The sequence below is a fragment of the Mastomys coucha genome, unplaced genomic scaffold (genome assembly GCF_008632895.1).
Source record: "Mastomys coucha isolate ucsf_1 unplaced genomic scaffold, UCSF_Mcou_1 pScaffold22, whole genome shotgun sequence".
Lineage (NCBI taxonomy): Eukaryota > Metazoa > Chordata > Mammalia > Rodentia > Muridae > Mastomys > Mastomys coucha.
Genome location: NW_022196905.1, coordinates 136,372,311 through 136,392,165, shown reverse-complemented (window position 1 = coordinate 136,392,165; position 19,855 = coordinate 136,372,311). Strand labels below are relative to the sequence as shown.

General features: G+C 47.5%; 1 protein-coding gene across 1 annotated transcript in view; it reads right to left on the bottom strand.

The window, feature by feature from the left end:
- Positions 1-19,855, bottom strand: part of Sdk1 (sidekick cell adhesion molecule 1) — a 976,484-nt gene that overhangs the window by 122,483 nt on the left and 834,146 nt on the right. Inside the window, exons 23-25 of the mRNA XM_031338568.1 lie at positions 7,566-7,675; positions 4,964-5,114; positions 3,700-3,937 (exon numbers count right to left, since the gene is read on the bottom strand). Coding sequence (XP_031194428.1) covers positions 3,700-3,937; positions 4,964-5,114; positions 7,566-7,675 — 499 coding nt within the window. The remainder of the gene's footprint in view (positions 1-3,699; positions 3,938-4,963; positions 5,115-7,565; positions 7,676-19,855) is intronic.

Genomic DNA, 19,855 nt, shown 5'->3' with positions numbered 1-19,855 from the left:
GTGAGGGTTATGTATATGCGTGTGGGTAGGACTTTGTATGCCATAGCAAGCATGTGGAGGTCAGAGGGCAACCTGCAGGATTCGATTCTCTCTATTCTGTGAGTCCTGGGGATTGAACTCAGGTTGTCAGGCTTGGAGCCAAGTGCCTTTGCCTGTGAGCCATCTGGCTGGCCCTAGTGTCATTATTTTTAAGTCTCAGGGAAGACTGTTTGATTACCTGATGTCATGGCTAATATCAACTGTCAACCTGACAGGATCTAGAATCACCCATGAGACCCTGGGGCACACTTGGGAAGGGTGTCTTGATTAGATTAGCCTTTGTCCATGCCAGTGAGGGATTATCTAGATTAGGTTGTCAGAGATGAGGAGGCCCAGGCTGAAGGAGGGTAGCATGTGCCCTGGACTACGATCTCGGACTGCCTAAGAGGAGAAAGTGTGCGGAGTGAGCAATGGAGCCAAGTTCTCATTGCTCCCTGAACCCTCTTTGCATCTGCATCCCATTCCTGCCACCTCCCCTCCTTGACACCACAACTATGGCCAGGAATGAGAGCTGCAGCTAGCTAATGCTTCCTATCACATACTCTATCACCACAAGATAAGGGTATGCCTAAGAGTGCGAAAGCTGTGTTGGGTGGTGAGTCTGTTTCAGGTTTTGCACAATGCCGAGTGCTGCCCGATGTAGGAGGCTCTGAATCTTGCACACCTCACAAGCATTCACTCTGTCATGGTTTGACTTTGACCTTCCTATGGGTATGAAGTGGCATCTCCTTATCACTTGGATTTGCATCTCCTTCCTGGCTAATGATGCTGAGCCCCTCCCCATGTGCCTATTAGTCATTTGTCTCCGTCTCTGGAGAACTGTCTGTTCAGACATTTGCTCCATTCTTAATAGGATCATTTGCCTTTTCATTGTGAAGGAAAGAGGTGCTGGATATTTATAGCTGAATTCTTTGTCAGACATAGCACTTGGAGAAGTATCCTCCAGTTGAGGTCTTTTTCATTTCCTATATGATATTTCCTATATTCCTTTTTAAAGCCCTGACACTTTAATTTTGATGGGGCTTGATTGATCTACCTTTTTGTTGCTGTTCTTTGTGTTTTTAGGTTCTGCAGTCAGACTTGTACATTAATTTCTCTTCTGGGAGCATCCCAGAAGCACACATATAGCACATATCAGAACACAAACCCAACACAGGCACAAGCTGTGCTGGATTCATCTGTTTTCTATGCTGCTAAGGCAGACAAAGGTGGATCTCTGTGGCAGGCACTCTTGGTCCTCTCTAGAAGAGCACTGTCTCCAAAGAGGACTTTGGGTTCTTCCCCAGCATCCATGCATTCCAGGCTGTCCCCTCTGGCCCTGCATGGGCATTGAGGGCTGGGTCCTAGAAAGACTCATGAATAGCTCAGACAGCAGAATGCTTGCCTTGCACTCATGAGGGCCTGAGTTTGATTCTCAGTACTCATGGTTTTGTTTGTTTGTTTGTTTGTTTTTGTTTTTTGTTTTACAGCAGTGAGCTAGAAAGATGGCTTAGCAGTTAAGAGCACTGGCTGCTCTTCCAGAGGATTCAGGTTCAGTTCTCAGCACTCACAAAGCAGTTTATAACTGCCTATAACTACAGTTCCAGGGGCTCTGATGCCCCCTTCTGGTCTCAGCATGTACCAGGCATATAAGACATTACATGCAGGCAACACACACTACGCACCGGGGATGTGGGGGAGCCAGATGTGGTGGCTCTCAATTGTAATCCCTGTGCTGGGGAAGCCAAGGCAGAAGGATCCTCAGTGCTTGCTGGACTGTCAGTCCAGCCTAATTGACAAGTTCCATGTCAATGAGAGACCTTGTCCCAAAGGAGGTAGACCTCTGGCCTCCATCATGTGCATGCACACATGTGTACCTGTGCATGTACACATGGACATGCACACCCATGAACAAGCAAACACCTAAGGAAGACCCACAGTGGCTAGTCCAGCATAGCTCCTGTTGCTATGGGTGACTTTTTTTCTGTTTTTTTTCCTTTGTGCCTGTTGATAAGTTTAAAACTTCAAAAAATACTTTTTATCCATGGCTTTCTAGTTTTCTATGCAAAGTTTTGTTTCTTCAAAGAAACATTTTGCTGGTCTGTCTATTGATGGATTTAAAACTATACTTTAAGCCAGGTGGTAGTGGTGCATGCCTTTAATCCCAGCACTTGGGAGGCAGAGGCAGGCAGATTTCTGAGTTCGAGGCCAGCCTGGTCTACAAGAGTGAGTTCCAGGACAGCCAGGGCTAGACAGAGAAACCTTGTCTTGAAAAAACCAAAAACCAAAAACCAAAAACCCCACTACCACCACCACCACAAACAAACAAACAAACAAACAAAAAACTGTATTTTAAAAACATTTCCAGGTCCCTTCCTTGTCACACAGACTTAGCTGAGGAAGACGAAAAGGTTTTAAGGCCTCCATGTGATCACAGCTGAGTGAGTCTGTGTCTTTTCTTGCTGATATAATGAAAGCTACAGTTGGAAGACAGCTCTGACTGGTCTTAGAAACGCCACTTTAAAAATCAGGGTCTCCACAGAGATCCACCAGTCACCACAATGGTGCTGTTGCAGGAATGCTCACTGGGGCATTGCTGGATCCCCACACATACACTGTGTAATCAGAGCATTCCTTGGGTCTGGGATGTGGCTCAGCCAGGGAAGTGTGTGTATACTGAGCATGGTGGTGTGTGCCTGTAATCCCAGCACTGTGACTAATTCTATGGTAAACCAGAGCCTGGATTCTTGAATGACCCAGCAGAAGGTAGCCACCAACAAACAGGATTCCCATCTCGGATCCAAATGAATAAGACACCTACTGCCACTGTATTGAGCCATTCAGGGGCCCACTTGTTACTGCAGCCAGACCCTTGAACATGCTGTATACATTCATTCATGAAGAGCAGGGTCTGATGCCTGGTATATTAAAGACATCCCATAGGAAATTTCTGCTTCTTGATTTTTTTTATCATTGACAATAAACATTATAATCAGCTTTAAGAATCATAAAATTAAGCCCAGCACCTGTTTAAATCCAAAGGAACAGTTGTGAATAGGTGATGGTTAATATAGGTTATTGATTTGACAGGCTCTGGAATCGTCTAGGAGTAAAGCACCTAGGCACATCTATGAAGGGTTACGTGGAGTATGTTAGTCTCTAGCCATGTCTATGAGGAGTTGTCTTGAGTGTGTTAACTAAGGGGGGAAGGACCACTTAGGAGGTAGCATCATTATCTGTCCTGGAGTCCTGGATGGAGTATGAAGGAGAAAGCAAGTTAAGCAGCAGCATTCATCACTGTCTTCATCCCAACTGTGGATACAATGTAACTAACTGTGGCTACAATGTAACCAGCTGCCTGATGCTCTTGTTACCATGCTTTCTTCACCAAACTGTAAACCAAATAATACCTTTGTCCCTTCAGTTACTTTGCCAGTGTGTTTTATCATAGCAATTGGAAAACAAAAACAAAAACAAAAACAAAACAAAAGAAAACACTAAGAGAGCCAATACAAAGCTTTGCTTAACATCAAAGCCTGGAACACTTTGATGCTCAGACACAGGTGAGACACGGGGGAGACTCTGTTACCCAGGGACATGGAAATTCAAGGCCACAAAAGCCCATCTCTACAGAGACACAGAGGGAACCTCGTCTCCATACCTGCATTACCTCCCTCTCACCTGACTCCCGAGTGCGTCCCCGCACCAGCTCACTCCAGGGCCCAGCCCCAATGGCGTTGAAGGCCTGCATCCGCAATTCGTACTCTGTCCACTCCTCTAGCTCTTCGATGGTCAGCTCCCTCTCCAGACGGTCATTGACAACTTGGGCCAGAGCTGAGGATGGTTGGTCTGAACGCCAGTACTTCACCCTGTAGCCCACAGACTCGGGGTTCCCATTGTACTGGGAATCAGGCAAAGGCTGCCAATGAAGGACAGGCTGGTGTGAGTGGACACCTCATAACTGTCAACTTTGAAGGTCACCAAGAATAAACCCATCCTCTGGGTCTAACTCCATGGGAAGCATGGTTCCTAGGTGAATTTTCTTAGAACTTTCTAGTGTATGCGCACGTGAGCACACTGGGTTGCCTACACATGTACATGTTCACATCCATGTGTTTGTGAGGACCAGAGGTTGATGTTGGATGTCTTTCTCTACCACTCTTCATTGTACTTTTTGAGACAGGGTCTCTCACTAAACCTGGAGCTCACCAACTCCAAAGCAAAAGACAACAGAAAAGATGAAGACCTTCTTGGATGTTCCTCACACATGGGTCTCTGTGTACCTCAATGGCTATTATGGTGCAGATGTGATAGGAACAGCTGGTCAGCAAGCTCTAGGGATTCTTCTGTCTCCACTCCTCACTGCTAGGATAAAGCTGTGCACCCTCATGCCTGCCTTTATACACAGGTGCTGGGGATCTGAATTCAGGTCCTTGTGCTTGGGCAATAGGGGCTTTACATATTGAGCCACATCTTCCTGGCCTCATCCCTACAACTTTCTGATCTACCTTCCCTGAAACTTTTCTTCTGTCAATTCAACAAAATTCTTTTAGTAACTTTTGCCAGAAATAATTTCCTTTAATGTAATTTGGTTTAATTTTGAAGGATAAACGTTCTGATTAAACACTGGACTGGCTCTCTTACAAATATTGAGTATTGGTTCTGTGTTGACCAAGCTTAAGGACTTACAGATCCTGCACTTAGCACTCTCTGTATTCTCCTCGCAAAGAGCACTCGGAGTTCCAAGAAGAGAGCAAGCAATGCTACCAATTAATAAGAAATCCAGGGCTGTTCTTAGATCTTACACTAATCGTACAATCTAATACTTTGTGGTCTAATAATGGGATTAGCTTTGATGAGGAAAACTGCCCGAATGTGGTACAGCTAAGCTCTGATTCCCCAGCAAATCTTGACTAGTAGCTTCCACCCGAGGCCCCTAACTTACCACCCAGCGTAGCCGCAGGCTGGTCTCACTGGCTGTTCGGACAGTGAGGCTGGTTGGAGCCACATCAGGCGGGGCCTGCAGGGTCTGAATGACCCTGGATGACTGGCTGAAGGGGCTGGAGCCTACAATGTTCACTTGCCTCATTCGAAACCTGGAGGTAAAAGCATGAACTGCTGTTATTCCAAAGCAAAAGGCAGCAGAGAAGACCAGGGCCTCCTTGGGTGCTCCTCACACACGTCTTTCAGTGCCACAACGGCCATCACTCAAGGACACCTAATTGTGATGGTAAGGAATATAGATCCCATCTATGGCCTCCACGATGGATAGTGTTAATTGTCAATTTAACAGTATCTAGAGACATCTGGAAGACAGGCCTCTGGGCATGCCTGCAGGGATTATCTTGAATAGATTCATTGAGGTGGGAATACCTGATCATTGTAAGTGATACCATTCCCTAGTTGGGATTCTGGACTGTGCACATGAAGGAGAGCAAGCCACAGGCATTCCCAGCTCTCTGCCCCCTGCTGGTGGATGCCATGTGAGCAGCTGCCTCCCTCTCCTGCTGGATGACTACCTTCCTGCTAGCGTGGCCCACACCCTTGAACTGAGTCAGAACAAACCCTTCCCTCCTTAAACTGCTTTGCTCCGGGTATTTTATGACAGCAACAGAAAAACAAGAATTGCCTTTCCTTCAAAGCCTCTAGAAAACGGTCTCCTAGGACTCAGACTGACTTAGCTCCCAGGTGAAGCCGATTTGGCAGAGACAATGGGTAGAAGATTAAGTGGTTGGTTGCTGTTGGCTGACTCAAGTTCAGGGTAAGCCTAGGGGATTGAGGTCCTCCATTAGAACCAAACACCACAATGTTGTCACCAGACACCGTTTTGAAGTGCAGGGTTTTGAATGGCCAAGGGTATTGCTGTAGTCCATATCTATCCTGGCACGTAGCATAGTGAAAAGTGCATGAGGCCTTCAATTAATCAGACTGATCTCTACTTCCTTAGAAGGAAAGGGCCTTGAGTATGCTAAGCACAAGTATTCTACCTCTGAGACCCTCACTGGGGGATTCTAGGTAGGGGCTCTACTGTTGAGCCATGCTTCCAGCTCTTTTTAAACTTCTGAGACATAGCCTTGATATATTGCTTGGTATGACCTTGAACTCACTCTGTAGCCCAGGAAGGCCTTGAAATTACAATCCTCCTGCCTTAGCCTTCTCAGAGGCTGGTATGACAGGCTTGCACCATCATACCTGGCCGTGTCTTCCTCGATATAATTATTTGAACTGAATTTACATATAGCGAAAATCCTAAGCAAGGACACATAATGCTTGTTTCAGAGACCTCCTAAATTAGTGTGACTTTAAGACAGGGACATTCTTCCTTAATGTGGTTTCTGATCATTAGGTCAATTATACAGCTGCATGTGATTTCCCATGCCAAATCCTGAGTCCTAGTGGCTCGTTGAAATTACATGTTTTCCTTTTAAGGATTGAGTATATTGTATCTTGACTTATCTGCCATAAGCTTGGGAAGAGTGTTCAAATGAGCAGAATCAAAAACAACTCTCTTGTTAGTCTTTAAAAAAAAAAATTTCTAACTTTGGTATTGTACTGAATAAATGCTCTTCGTGAAGCTGTAATTTCACCTTTCAGTCTTTGAATTGCTTGTCCTTACTCCCTCGTTCCCCTGATTACACAGAATGTATCCATCCTGGCAGAACAATGACATTATCAAACTCAACATCTGGTGCTAACTGGAAATTTCATCTCTCGAGCCGATGTTACGGGAACTGATAGCATAGCTAACAGCTCATGATCACACTCCCTTTGGTGAAGGCTGGGGATTTACTGCCAGGGTAAGCGGCAGGATCCAGGAGTGAAAGGTTAAATGCCATGTTAAGCACTTGATTAGTGAGAAGAATAACTCCAGGGTCACAGAAGAGGGAGGCAGAACGGGGTGCCTGGGTCATCTGCTTTGTTAGGCATCTACGGCCTGCGGTTCCTGGTTATTTCATGACTGCAATAGTGAGCCTTTTCCACAGTATGCTCTGATGGAAACACGTGGTCAGCCTAAAAGCCAACCATGAATTGGAACACTACTCAAACTGTGTGTGTATCTTGCTTAAGGCTTTGTACGTATGGTTATGGCTACTTATAGACTTCCTTGTGAGTGTGTATATATGTAGTTTATGTGTGTGTATTGTGTTTGTATGAGTGTGTGTGCATGTGTGTTGTATGTTCATGCATGTGTGTTCTGATGTACCAACACGGTGCACATGTGGAACCCAGAGGTTGGCATAGGGTATCTTTCTCCATCATTCTCCACCTTATTTTTTGAGACAGGTCTCTCACTAAACCTGGATCTAACCACTCTAACTAGATTGACTGGCTAGCAAGCCCCAGTGCTGGGATTATAGCCATGTACCATGGCCCCCAGGCAGGTTCCTGTGAATCCAAACTCAGGTCATCATGCTTGTAGATCAAGCACTTACCAGCTAAACCATCTCCGCGGATCTCTACTTGAGAATCCTAATTTCCATATGCCATCTGGTTTCTCATACTACAAACACATCCAGCTGCGGTTGCTTCCCACCTGTGGTTCTCACCTGTAGTGTGTGTAGGGTGTGAGGTTTGGAATCTCCAACATCTGGGCATCAGGCTCATTCTCCTCCTCATAGAGGGTGACCCACTCCTCCTCATCTCCGATGGCACCAACCTGTGGAGAGAGATCCTGAGATGGACTGGGTTCACCACAGTGACCAAGGCTGCTTGGTGTCCTGTATGCATCTGCCTGGGTATGATGGACTGAGCAGAGCCACCATGTATGTCATATCTGGGAGGTACTGGTTCCTGAAGCAAACACCTCTCCTGCCATGGAGACTTGGGTTCCTGTTATTCTCAGCACACACAACATCTGGGAGGGTTTTAGTGCAAAATTCACTCAAGAACTTGGCCTCAGGAGGGCTGGTCCCGCAGCTTAGATTCTGGGAGATGGAAAGAGGCGCATCCACAGTGCTTTGTCAAACTCTCATCTGATAAGTATGAGAGGCTCAGAGGAAGGCTCAGCCAGGGTCCCACGATGTGCTCTGATGACGTCCTGGCACAGATGTCCTCCTCACTGGGGTCCACTTTCTGGCTCCAGGGGGACCACCTGACCTTTTCCTCCCCGCATACTCATATACCGCATACTCTCCAATGGCCTTGTACATTATACAACAAAGGCAGAGTCTCTGCTTAACATTAGAGCATGCAGGCTCTGTCCCTTCTCCACAAGGTACCCTGGGGGCAGGCGGGATGGCACAAGCAGCATAGCACCTGCCGCAAGCATGGAGACTTGAGATTGATCTCTAGAACCAGACATGAGTGCTGGAGACATAGCTTAGAGGTTAAGAGCATGTAGTGCCTTACAGAGGACCTGAGATGAGTGCCCAGCATCCATGCCAGGCAGCTCACACCCTCTGTAACTCCAGCTCCAGGAAATCTGTCATCCGCTTCTGGCTGCTAGGGGTACTGCGCTCATTTATCCATATAGGCGTGTGCGCATGCGCACACACACTCACATTCAAATTCACATACACATACATGTACACACAATATATTTTCAAGCCAGACATGGTGACAAACATATGCAATTCTGGAGCTTAGCAGATGGAGACAGACAGATTCTTGAGTCTCTCTGGCCAGTCAGCCCAGCTGATTCAATGAGAACAAGGAGTGTCTCAAAACAAAACAAATCTCTCCACACACACACACACACACACACTCAGATATACATACACATAGGTTAACATATGCATACTCACATGCACACTCAGATTTGTGCTCACACAGATGAACCTAACCACATGCACACTCATGTACACACAAACAAATAAACACACACAAACACATGTACACATGCACACACACAAATAAGCAGCTCATGGCAGAGCTGGTCTGAGGAATGTCTACAGACACTTGTCCTTTCAAAGTTGGCCCGTGAGGCCCCATTGGGCTGTCCCTAGGACTCCCCTAGTATTCTCCTCTCCTTCTGGGAACATGTCCCATGGCTCACTCAGTTAGCATTTGGATACTCACACTTCCAGTGACCTGCCTGAGCAAGCCAATCAGTTTCATCTCTCCTGTTGATGCCACCTTGGGCTGTCCCAGACAGAACCCAGAGGGGACACCACTATGTCCTTCAGTCTGTGGCTCCTTGAGTAGTCTGTGTAATCCTGGGGACCATGGGGCACAAACAGGGTGGACCGAGAGTCAGCACAGCTAGAATCAGCCCTGTCCTGGTATTTAATACTCTGTAAGTGACTTAAATGACTGGTCAGGCCTTGCGTTCATCAAGTTCACAGAGGCGACTGAGTTAGTAGGTGGCCAAGCCACTGGGGGTGTATGTGGGGTGGCCTGGAAATTCATGGCGACCCTGGTAAGATTCAGAATTGATGCAAAGGATGAAGGCCGAGGAGGACCAGCAAGCAAGAATGCTAGCAGCCTGCTTCCTGGAGACAAGCAGAAGCAACCTGAGATGTGGGCTGTTCAGACTAAAGCAGGAAAACCACTGCAGAGCTGGAAGGGGACCAAGGCACACACCATACTCCATACCCCATACACTGATGCACACACCTGAATGCACCTGCACATGTGTATACACTGGTACTTATGCACACCTGTATTCACCTGAATATGACTATTTGCATGTCATATTCACACATACTCCCACATACATGTGCTTGTATATGTATGTCTATATTCATGCACATGTACATAGTAACACACACTTCAATACCCATGTATGGATCTGTATACATGTAAATACCTTCACACAGCTGTATGCACCTGCACACATCTGTATTTACCTGAACATGACTGACAGTATACACACATATATGTACCCACACATGCCTGCATATATGTATGTATCCACAGATATGTACACAGTAGCATACACTTATATACCTGTATGTACAGTAGCATACATGTACATACCTGCACACACCTAAATGCTCCTCCATACACTTATGTGAAGCTGCACACAGCTGTATTCACATGCATATACCTAAAGAAACTCTTCACTCCAGTTCACAGTGCTCTGTGCGGTACAGCCCAAGGGTAAAAAGAAGACACTCATCTCCAGGTGAACAAGGAGCATATTTTACCATGATGAGGCATGGGACACTGGCACTGGCATTTGCTTTCAGGTGAACAGACTTCAGGAACACTGTGCTGGGTGAAAGAAGCCTGTCCCTGAGTCCACACAGCGTAAGTGACTCCATTTTGAAATGCCAGGGGATGGGGTGGCAGTGTTTAGTGGGGAAGGGGTGGGGTGAGAGGGGAGCAGGGTGGAGTGGTAGGGGTAAGGTGGAAAGGAGGTGGGGTAGGAGAGGAGCAGGAATGGGGTGGGAAGATAGCAGGTGTGGGGTGGAAAAGGGTTGGGATGGGAGGGAAGCAGGAACTCTTGGAGACAAATCTCTTGTGCTGAGACTTAGTTGCAAGAGGTAGAAATACACTCTGAATCTACTACCTTAGGAATTGTTCTCTTTAAAATGGCGAAATTAGTGTTCTGTGAATTTCACCTCAAGTTTTAAAAGACGCATTAACATTTAGGGTGGGATGCAGGCCAGAAATACCGGGTAGAGAAAGAGCTGGAGGTCAGTGTGGCTAATGAGCAGCTGGGATTCTGTGAGTGAGCAAGGCAGCTGAAACAGGGCAATAGAGGGAGAGACAAGGACACCTGCAAGGCTGCAACGGGAGAGTGCTCTCACCCTCCACGAATTTTGATAGCTCTGGAGGTCTAGCCTCTACTCCTGCCACCTGAGCTCCACAGAGAGGGCCACTGCTGTATCTTTTATCTCTGAGGTCCTCTGTGGCTGAGTGAAGGGGCAGTGGATGTTCACGAAGTTTAATTGATCCTCCGAGTCTCCACAGCCTCACTGAACACTTTCCCTGCCTGTCTCTGCTCTCCAGCCCCATCTTCGCAAACCTTCCTTGAATGAAGGCTAGGCCTAGGCATCCTCTGGGGCCTCCTCTGCCCCCATGCACAGCATGTTTGACTGCCTGTCTTTTGTCTTGGCTCAGGGAAAAATACCTAGGGCTAGGTGCTTCTCTGACCCTGTGGATGGCCCCAGCAATGACCTGGTCAGGTGTCACCTGCCCCCCTGTATGCTGCCACAGGGGCTGCATGGATCAGGGTGGTGGCTCTGGGACCCAGGGCCACCTTGTTGTGTGACCAAACAAATTGGAAGAGAAGTGGCAACCCTTGAGCTTTGACTCAGAGGAGAGGATGAGGCATGGCTGGCCACTGAAGGGCAGGAAGACTGGGAGACAGGCAGCTCAAGTGAACTCTTGTCATTGAGCACAGGATCCTGCTACTCTATTAACAAAGATCAAGCATCATACTATCAGGGCCAAAGCCAGCAGGATAGGACCATGGGTCCCTACTTCTCTGCCCTTGAGTCTGACAGTGTTGGGAGCAGAAGATGATGGTCTTCCATTTTGCAGTCTCCCCTCGTTGCTGTTGCCCCATAGCTGGTGTCTACACCACACACTGTGGAGGGATGTCTGGTTTGCTATTGATCGGTCTTCCATTCTGCTGAGTTCAGTCTAGGATTTCAGGGCTCCAAGCAAGCAACAGGGACAATGGAGTATGACTGGGGTATGACCCATGGTCACACATCCATGACCTTTCCCTACTGCTGGATCGATCCCCTTTCTGCATGTTTCTGATTTGGAGGTGGGACAGGTGACTGCCAGGACCAGGTGGGTACCATCTCACTGTCTGGCTCTGCCTGCCATATTCCCCAAATCACTGCTTGTCATTATCTGAAGGCACCACATAGCCTTAAGCACCTCTGTCCATACAAGCTCTCCAATATGGTTCAAAAGTCTGCTCCTCCCACTGCCTTCTCTAGGCAACTGTCAGTCCCTTCCAGAAGCTTCCTTGAATTGCCTCTGCTTTCTTGCTCCCACTTCTGGAAGTCTCCATGAGCAGCTGCCCTCTGCTTTATTGCTTCTGGAAGCCTCTAAAGATGGCTACCCACTGTTCTCCGGCTCCCTCTTCTGAAAACATCCACGAACAGCAGCTCCTGCTCTCCCTCTCTGCATGGCATGTGATGTCCCCATCCTGCGCTCAGGCTCTCTTCCACCCACCTCTGACAGGGTCAGGTCATGTTCCTCAAAGTAACTCAAACAAATACAATGTGTCAAAGACTCATTTGGCTTGTCAAAGAGGGACCCAGCAGGACAGTTAAAATGGCTTTGGAGGAGAATATGACTCAAAGTTTGTGGCATCAGCAGGAGAAAGAATTTCCAGGCTAGAGAGATGCCCCAGTCAGTGAAAGTATGTGCCCTGCAGGTGTGAGGACTTTGGTTTGATCCCTGGGAACTCATGTAAAGGAGCCAGAAGCTAGGGATGGCATGTGCTAGGGAGGGGGAGGCAGGAGGATCCTTGCTGTCCAGCCAGCTTACTCTAATCAGTGAGCTCTAGCCTCAGTGAGAGACCCTGTCTTAACAGATAAGATGGAAGGTTGATGTCTGGCTTCAATCTGCACATTCAGACAAACACCCACAAACAAGAACACACACATATAATTAAGTGAGAAAGAAGATAGATGTTAGAAAGAAAGCTGGTTACAAGAGCAGCAAAACCTTAACCTGTAGCTTAGCAACTTTACACATTAGTATCTGACGTGACAGCTTCTGGCCAATCAACACCCAGGAAATCAGATTTCTATACCACTTGGCAGCCAGCAAACAGCCTATCAAGTAAGGCTCCACTCACTGCTCAGTAAACCTGAGCTCACAGGACAAATCTGGTCCCTTCTTGTTCTTTTTATTGTTGCTGCTGCTGCTGATAAAGTTTTATTGGCACACAGGCATGCTCCTTAGTCTGTATGTTGTTAATGGCTGTGACTGCATAGCAGAGATGAACACATACAACAGAGATCATTTGGCGGGGAAAAGATTTATTATTCAGCCTCTTAAAGGCAAAGCGTCCGCCCTGCTTGAGTGTGGCCCCCAAAGGCAGAAGGCAAACTTTGTAGCAGTCCTGCCTGACTGTTACTGTCACTCAAACGTAGGTATTGGCTCTCACTCTCCCCTGTGCCCAGGGGTCCAGTGTAAAACATTCAGCAATGTTTATTTAACATGCAATGGATCATGGGAATGGTTTTTAAAAACCAGGACAACACATGGGGTAGCTGGCATGGGATGCCAAAGACCCATTCTTGCCCAAACCACTGGCTTTTCTTGTAGAACCTGGCAAAGAATCTTATATTCATATGACTGAAGGTTTGTGTCTTTATCTGAGGAGACCAGGACTCTTTAATCCTTGCCTGGCTCCTCTGACTCAGTGAACTTCCAGGCCTTCACATTAGAGCGTTCTAGAAGTAAGTGACTTGCTACTACCAGCACACTGGACGCAGTGAGTCAGGACTCTAATGACAAAACAAATTGAAGCTCCCACGGGGAAGATGGGATTTAGAAAGGCTTTCTCCCCTTTATTCTCTGAAAGCTGACTAACAGTACTTTACAATGCTTATTATAGAAGCTTAAATGCCCGTGTCTCAAACGCCACTACGCAGGGGCAGGTCCTTCACAGCATTAAGGAGTGCACAATCCCTCTGAGGAGGTGGCAGTCTCCTTCAGGAGGGCCAGTGGCGTGCCTGCCATCACATCTAGTCTGCATTTGGCACCAGCTGGCTGGGAAGCAGGACCTATTTGGGCATGTGCATTCATTTAACAAGCAGGAGTCTCAGAGCTTGTCACCCCTGCCAAGCAGTTTCTACACAGCTCGAGTTTTGAGCATGAGAAAAGTCTCTTGGTTCAGCTGGGCCTCTGGGAAGCTTTGGGGGAATCAGGTGGTCTATGCAGGATATTGAATGTCCCTGCTAGAAGAATCAGGTGTCTGCTCAGCACCCCACACCCCAAGGACTTCAGTGGCTACTCCAAGGACAGTCATAACTCCATCCCAGGGGCGTCACACAGATGGAGAGGAGGGTACGAGGAGGAAGGACTGACAAGGAAGCAGCTGTCCTTTCATTCAGAGCCCAGCAGAGGGGGAGACATCTCAGAACTCTGTGGAAACCTGCCAGCCCCCCCACACGCTGCCTGGCTGAAACTCTGCCACCGTCAGCAGGAAAACTTGCAACTTCGCAGATACTCAGACCCCATGGTTTCTGTGTGGAGTAGTGTCCCCGTGCCTGAGCCAAATGAAGCTTCCCCAAACGAGGGGTGCTGGAGGGCATGGAGGAAGAGGGACAGATGGGGTTTGCATTTCTGGCAAAAGCACAGCCCAACCAGGAAGAAACTAGAGGCTTGGGGAGGCCCAAAGGCCAGTTCCCAGAGCAGATCCGGAACTCTTGCAAGCTAATGAGTTGTTAAGGGGATTCTCCTTAGCCCTTGATTGATCTCCGCTGGCAAGGAGGCTGCCTGCTTTAAGAAGGGCAGGATTTGTAGAGCCCTTTTCTTGTGGAGGCTTCCATTTTGCCTGTGTAGTAGTTTTAGTTTCCTTTTGTTTCTTTTACTGTTAAATTCTGTGTGTGTGTGTGTGTTGCTCACCCTCACTCTGTGTGTTTGTGTTCACGAGTGTGTGTGTGAATGCCCACATACACAGATGTGCTTGTGCATGTGTGAGAGGCCAGCGGTCAGCCTTGGCTGTCCCTCCTGAGGCAGCTGCCCCACCTTCTTTCCCTGCTTGGTCTTTCTTTCCTTTACTGTAGATTTACGTATTTTATATGTTTCAGTGTTTTGCCTGCATGTATGTACGGGTACTGTTTGTGTGCCTGGTGCCTGTGGAGGTCAGAAGAGGATAGTGGATCCCTTGTAACTGGAGTTCCAGATAACTGAGCTGCTATGTGGGTGCTGGGAACTGAAACTGGGTCCTCTGTAGCAGCAATTAGTGCTCTTAACTGCTGACCCATCTTTCCAACCCCACTCCACCTTGGTTTTAGAGACAGGGTCTGTCACTGAACCCAGAGTCTACTGACTGCCAGGGCCCCTCCTGTTGCATGCACCACCACACCTGACCTTTTACACCAGAGTTTGGAATTGAATTTGGGTTCTTGCAGCATGTTGTCTTCCCAGCCTTAAATGTTCTTATCTTGTGAAGCAGGAGTGGGAAATGGCTGTCTGCATTTCCTTCTAGATTTTTCTGGACCTAATTTGTGATCTGGGGCTTCTCAGCCACTGGCTCTTGGTCTCCCTCTGGCTTTTCAAGTCTTTTTTTTTTTCCTCCAGGACTTCCAGATGGCCAAGTCCTGCTGTCTCTTGGTGACAGGGCTTCCATGTGGACTCAGCTAGCCCATCACAAGGCCCTGCATCAGAGGCTGTCTGCCTTTACTTGGACTATGGCAATAGTCTGGCTCAATGAATTTAAGAGAGTGCCACTGTCCTGACCTGGCTGCCCAGGTTCCACGCTAGCAGCCTCTGCTGTGTCTGGGCTGCTTCAGGCTGCTGTGACACGTGCCACAGAAACCCATCTCTTCCCAATTCTGGAGGCTGCAAGCCCAGGAACAGCATGTGATGGTGACATCCCACTTCTGATTTGAACCCTCATGTGGTATTTAGAGGGTGAGAACTCTCTGGTACACTATTTTCATTTTAAATTCAATGCAGGGAATGGAAGCCAGGGCCTCATGCATGCTAGGAAGCATTTTGCCATTGAGCCCCAGGCCCAAACTGAGGGATTCTAAGCAAGTGCTCTACCACTGAGCCATACCCCAGCCCCTCACTGGGGGATTCTAGGCAGGTGCTCTATCCTCATGCCTCATCCCAGTCTGTTTAATAAAGGCATTAACTTTATATATACAAGGGAGTTCCACTCTCATGTCACAATTACCTTCCAAAGGCCCCACTCTTAATATGATCCCATGGGGGAAGGCTTTACTATATCCATTTGGAATAAACCAGCCTTAGGTCCAGAGCACCCATCTCCTATCCCCTCTAAGATAGGCCATCCATTCACCATTCTTTATAGTGTCCCCTATGAGACAGCCTCCTACCCCTCCCTTTTCTCCCCTCAGGGGTGTATCTGTCCAGGAGGAGACTTCTCTCACCCTTCTCTACACAGAACACTTTCTGGGTTTCTGAATCAGGGGCCTCTGGTGCTGCGCTCCAACAGTACAGAATTAGGGACAAACTTGAACCTCCCTGTAACTCTGACATCTTGACCCTGTGACTCACTTTTGTTTGTTTGCATATTGCTGGGCCTTGCATATCTGTCAGAGACAGGGAGTAGCTGGAGATTGGGTTTGTCCTGTCCTTCCCACTAGGTCTGACCACTCTCAAGGACCAAAAGCAAGAAAGAAGCCTCCCCACACTCAGGGAGTTTATGGTGCTCTAAATCTTGAAAATGCTGATGAAGACCTCTGCTTCATCACATGGAACAAGGATCTAAGGAGAGCGGCTGGAGCTATCCATTCAAAGATACCAGCAAGAAACCCACAGGCTGCCCTGAGAGGGCAAGATTTTTAGCCTTATCCACAAATCAAGGATGGTAAAGTCACCCCAAAATATGATCAGGAGTCCCTACTGAGGACAGAGTAAGTAATGTGGCCAGAATGCTACCCCCTGCCCCAAATGTACAGAGTCTACTTGACCTACAGTATAGTACAGCTGGGTATTGTAGATTGCTAGGGTGAAGGGTGTCATTTCCTTCTATGGTCTCAGGGTGCTGGGTGCTGCCATCTTTGATGCCGCACAGCCTCATGTGCTGAAAGGATTGGACCATAATTCTTTCATCTGGAAAAAGGTCATGACTTAAAACCTGATGTGTGGTTGCTCTTGGATGCTCAAGGCTTTACTGCCAATTCAAATTCCAAATCACAGGCAGGGACCACCATAGATGCTACTATTGCTTTTCCTACACAGCTTCTCTGACCTCTCCTGTTGTTTCCTATGGAAACCACAGTGATGACTGTGGCTCATTTGCCCGTCTCCTCCAAATCCTGACAGAGGGATATCAAAGAAATAAAGATCCCTTTTAATGCCACTTGGCCCAAGATATGCTGCTCTCCCAATTCCAGAATAAGAAGTCAGGCATGTTAGAGCATGCCTGTAATCCCACTGGGGTGGCTAAAGGCTGGAGAATGGCTTTACATTCAAGGCCAGCCAGAACTACATAGTGAATTTAAGACTTGCTGTGAAAACATAGGGACCAGAGTTTAGATCCTCAGCACTTTCATAAAAAACTAGTGAAGCTAAGTGCCCCTACAACCTAAGTGATGGGACTGGGGAGTCAGAGACCAGAGGATCATGGAAGCTTGCTAGCTGCCATCCCAGAGAAAAAATGGTGAGCTCTGAGTTCAGAAAGAGAACAAATCTCAAGGGAATAAGGCAGAGACAAAAAGAAGGGGGGGCCTGATGTCTACCTGTCTTCCTGTGTGTGTGTGAGAGAGAGGGAGGAAGAGGGAGGGAAGGAGAGAGAGAGAGAGAGAGAGACAGAGAGAGAGAGAGAGAGAGAGATATCTTGATGTTTTCTGTGTGTATACACATAGGTATACACACACACACACACACACACACACACACACTGGCTCTTGTCTCAGTAAAAAAAAAAAAAACAACAACCATAAATCCAGCAGCAGCAGCAGGGATCAGGTACTTCCTTCCCTGTAAGCTTCTCCTTCCCACACCCCTTTCTGCCTGGGATGCCCATTTCTTGCTGTAGTATGGGTCTCCCACAGGTCCTAACCATAACCTCACTTCCTCCAGGAACCTCTCTGGTTGTACTACCTAGCCACTCATTTGCCTTCTCAAATTCTGCCAGCCAACATCTCACCATGTGCACCCTGACCAGCCTCATCGGTAGTGGTTAGATCACATCTCCATCTGCCTTCTCTGCAAAATTTGTGAGTTCCTGCAGGGGGAGGAGGTGCCACCTGGCACCAGAAATAGCCCAGCCATCTTGGTCCAGTAGCATGACACTAGAAATAATCAAACCTACCAGTTAGTGCTTAATACATGCTTTCTGGGTGCAAGACAGCAAGGGATGACAAGGAAATGAATGTAAGATCCACTGACCAGAAAAATGAAGCACCCGGGCAGGTCTAAAGCAAAAAAGTTAGTGTGAAGGGATTAGGGCACAGGATGGTTCTCAAAGTTTCAGGGGACGCTGACCTTGGTCACCCTGACTTCGGTCCTACAGCTGAGGTTCATGTACCCATTGATCTCTATTTCTAGAAATGGTATTTATAATGATATGTGTGTAGTGTACATGTGGTATGTGCACATGTGATATATGTGTATGTTGTATGTGTGTATATATATATGTGATATGTATGTATGTATGTATGGGAAGTATATGTGCAATATGTATGTATATGGGAAGCATATATATGATATGTATATGTGTGTGGGATGTTTATGTGTGGCATATATATATGTATTGGAAGTATATGTGTGTGAGAGAAGCATATATGTGATATGTACATGTGTATGGGAAGTATATATGTGATATGTTATATATGTATGTGGTATGATTATGTGTAGTATGTGTATGTGTATTCTATGAGCGGTGGATGCATGTGTGTATATGAGTGGAGTGTATATGTTGTATATGTTTATATGTGTTTCATGTACATATATATAGGTATTTGTGGATGTGCATATGTACACATTCACATAGATGTGGAAGCCAAAGGTCTCATCTATCAGTCTTCATCTTAGTTTTTGATGTCTCCTCTCTGCCTGAACCTGGAGCTGGCTGATTCTGGGCCAATAAGCCCCTGGGATCTCTTGCTCCTGCCTCTCTAGTGTTGAGACTACAGGTGTGTGCTACCTGGCCTGGCTTTGTCATGGGTGCTGGGGATCCTCAGGCTTCTGCAGCAGGCCCCTCACCGACTGAACCCCAGGGATCTGACAGACTCATCAGCAGGGAGGCCAAGTCCAAGCTCCTCACACCTTACAGACTTCCTGGGCTGGTCAAGGAGCATGATGAGAAGGCACTTCATGGCTATCATTATGGACAACCACACAAACAATAAGCGTGGAAATATCCAAGTGCCTTACATTATCAGCTGTCACCACAGAACCCAGCTGTGTAGGGGGAAGTACCATGGCAGAGCAAAGGATGACACTGCCTCTGCCGATGTATGCAGATCACTGCGTTATTGCTGAAGGGCCCATTAGAGATGCTGATGGCTTTCTTCTGTACATTTGCCAGACAACTGGAAAATAATGCCACTCTTCCTATTATGAAGAGGAACTTCAATGATGGTGAGGTTTACTGCAATAGCAAGGCTAACGGATGCTCCTCTGGGGTCCACATCATCCACAGTAGGGAAGGACAGGGGGTGACCTGGGTGGGTCAGACATGCTATCTCGCAGAGCTCGAAGTGGGGCTGAGAGGATGTGGCCTGTGGAATCTGTCACTTTGCAAGGTGGCAGTTAGCCAAAGAGACGTAAGAGGTGCTTTAAGGGAGGCGCTCTCCATCAGTTGGGCTTCTCTGACCCAGGTGCACTTGTGACACGGTCCATCTGCTGGCTCAATAGGAGCTCCCTGGCAAGGATCCTGGTCTCACCCATATCCCCACACAGACAAGGACAGTAACCACATGACAGAAATACAGAGGGGTGCTGGTGAAGTAGATTGGTGGGTAAAGTGCCTACTGTGTAAGTGTGAATACCTGAGTTCAAATTCCCCAAACCCACGGCAGTGTGCACTTGTAATGTCAGAGCTACAGTGAGGAGATGGGACAGTGAGACATTCAAATGTCCATAAGCTTCCAGGCCTGCTACCCCAACGAAACAGTGGTGGACAAGAGGCCCTGTCTCAAACAAGACTGAAGACCAGGACCGAAACCCGACCTCCAAATATGCCATGCAATGCAAACACAAGCACATGTGCCTCTCTCTCTCTCTGTCTCCCTCTCTCTCTCTCTCTGTCTCTCTCTCTCTCCCTCTCTCTCTC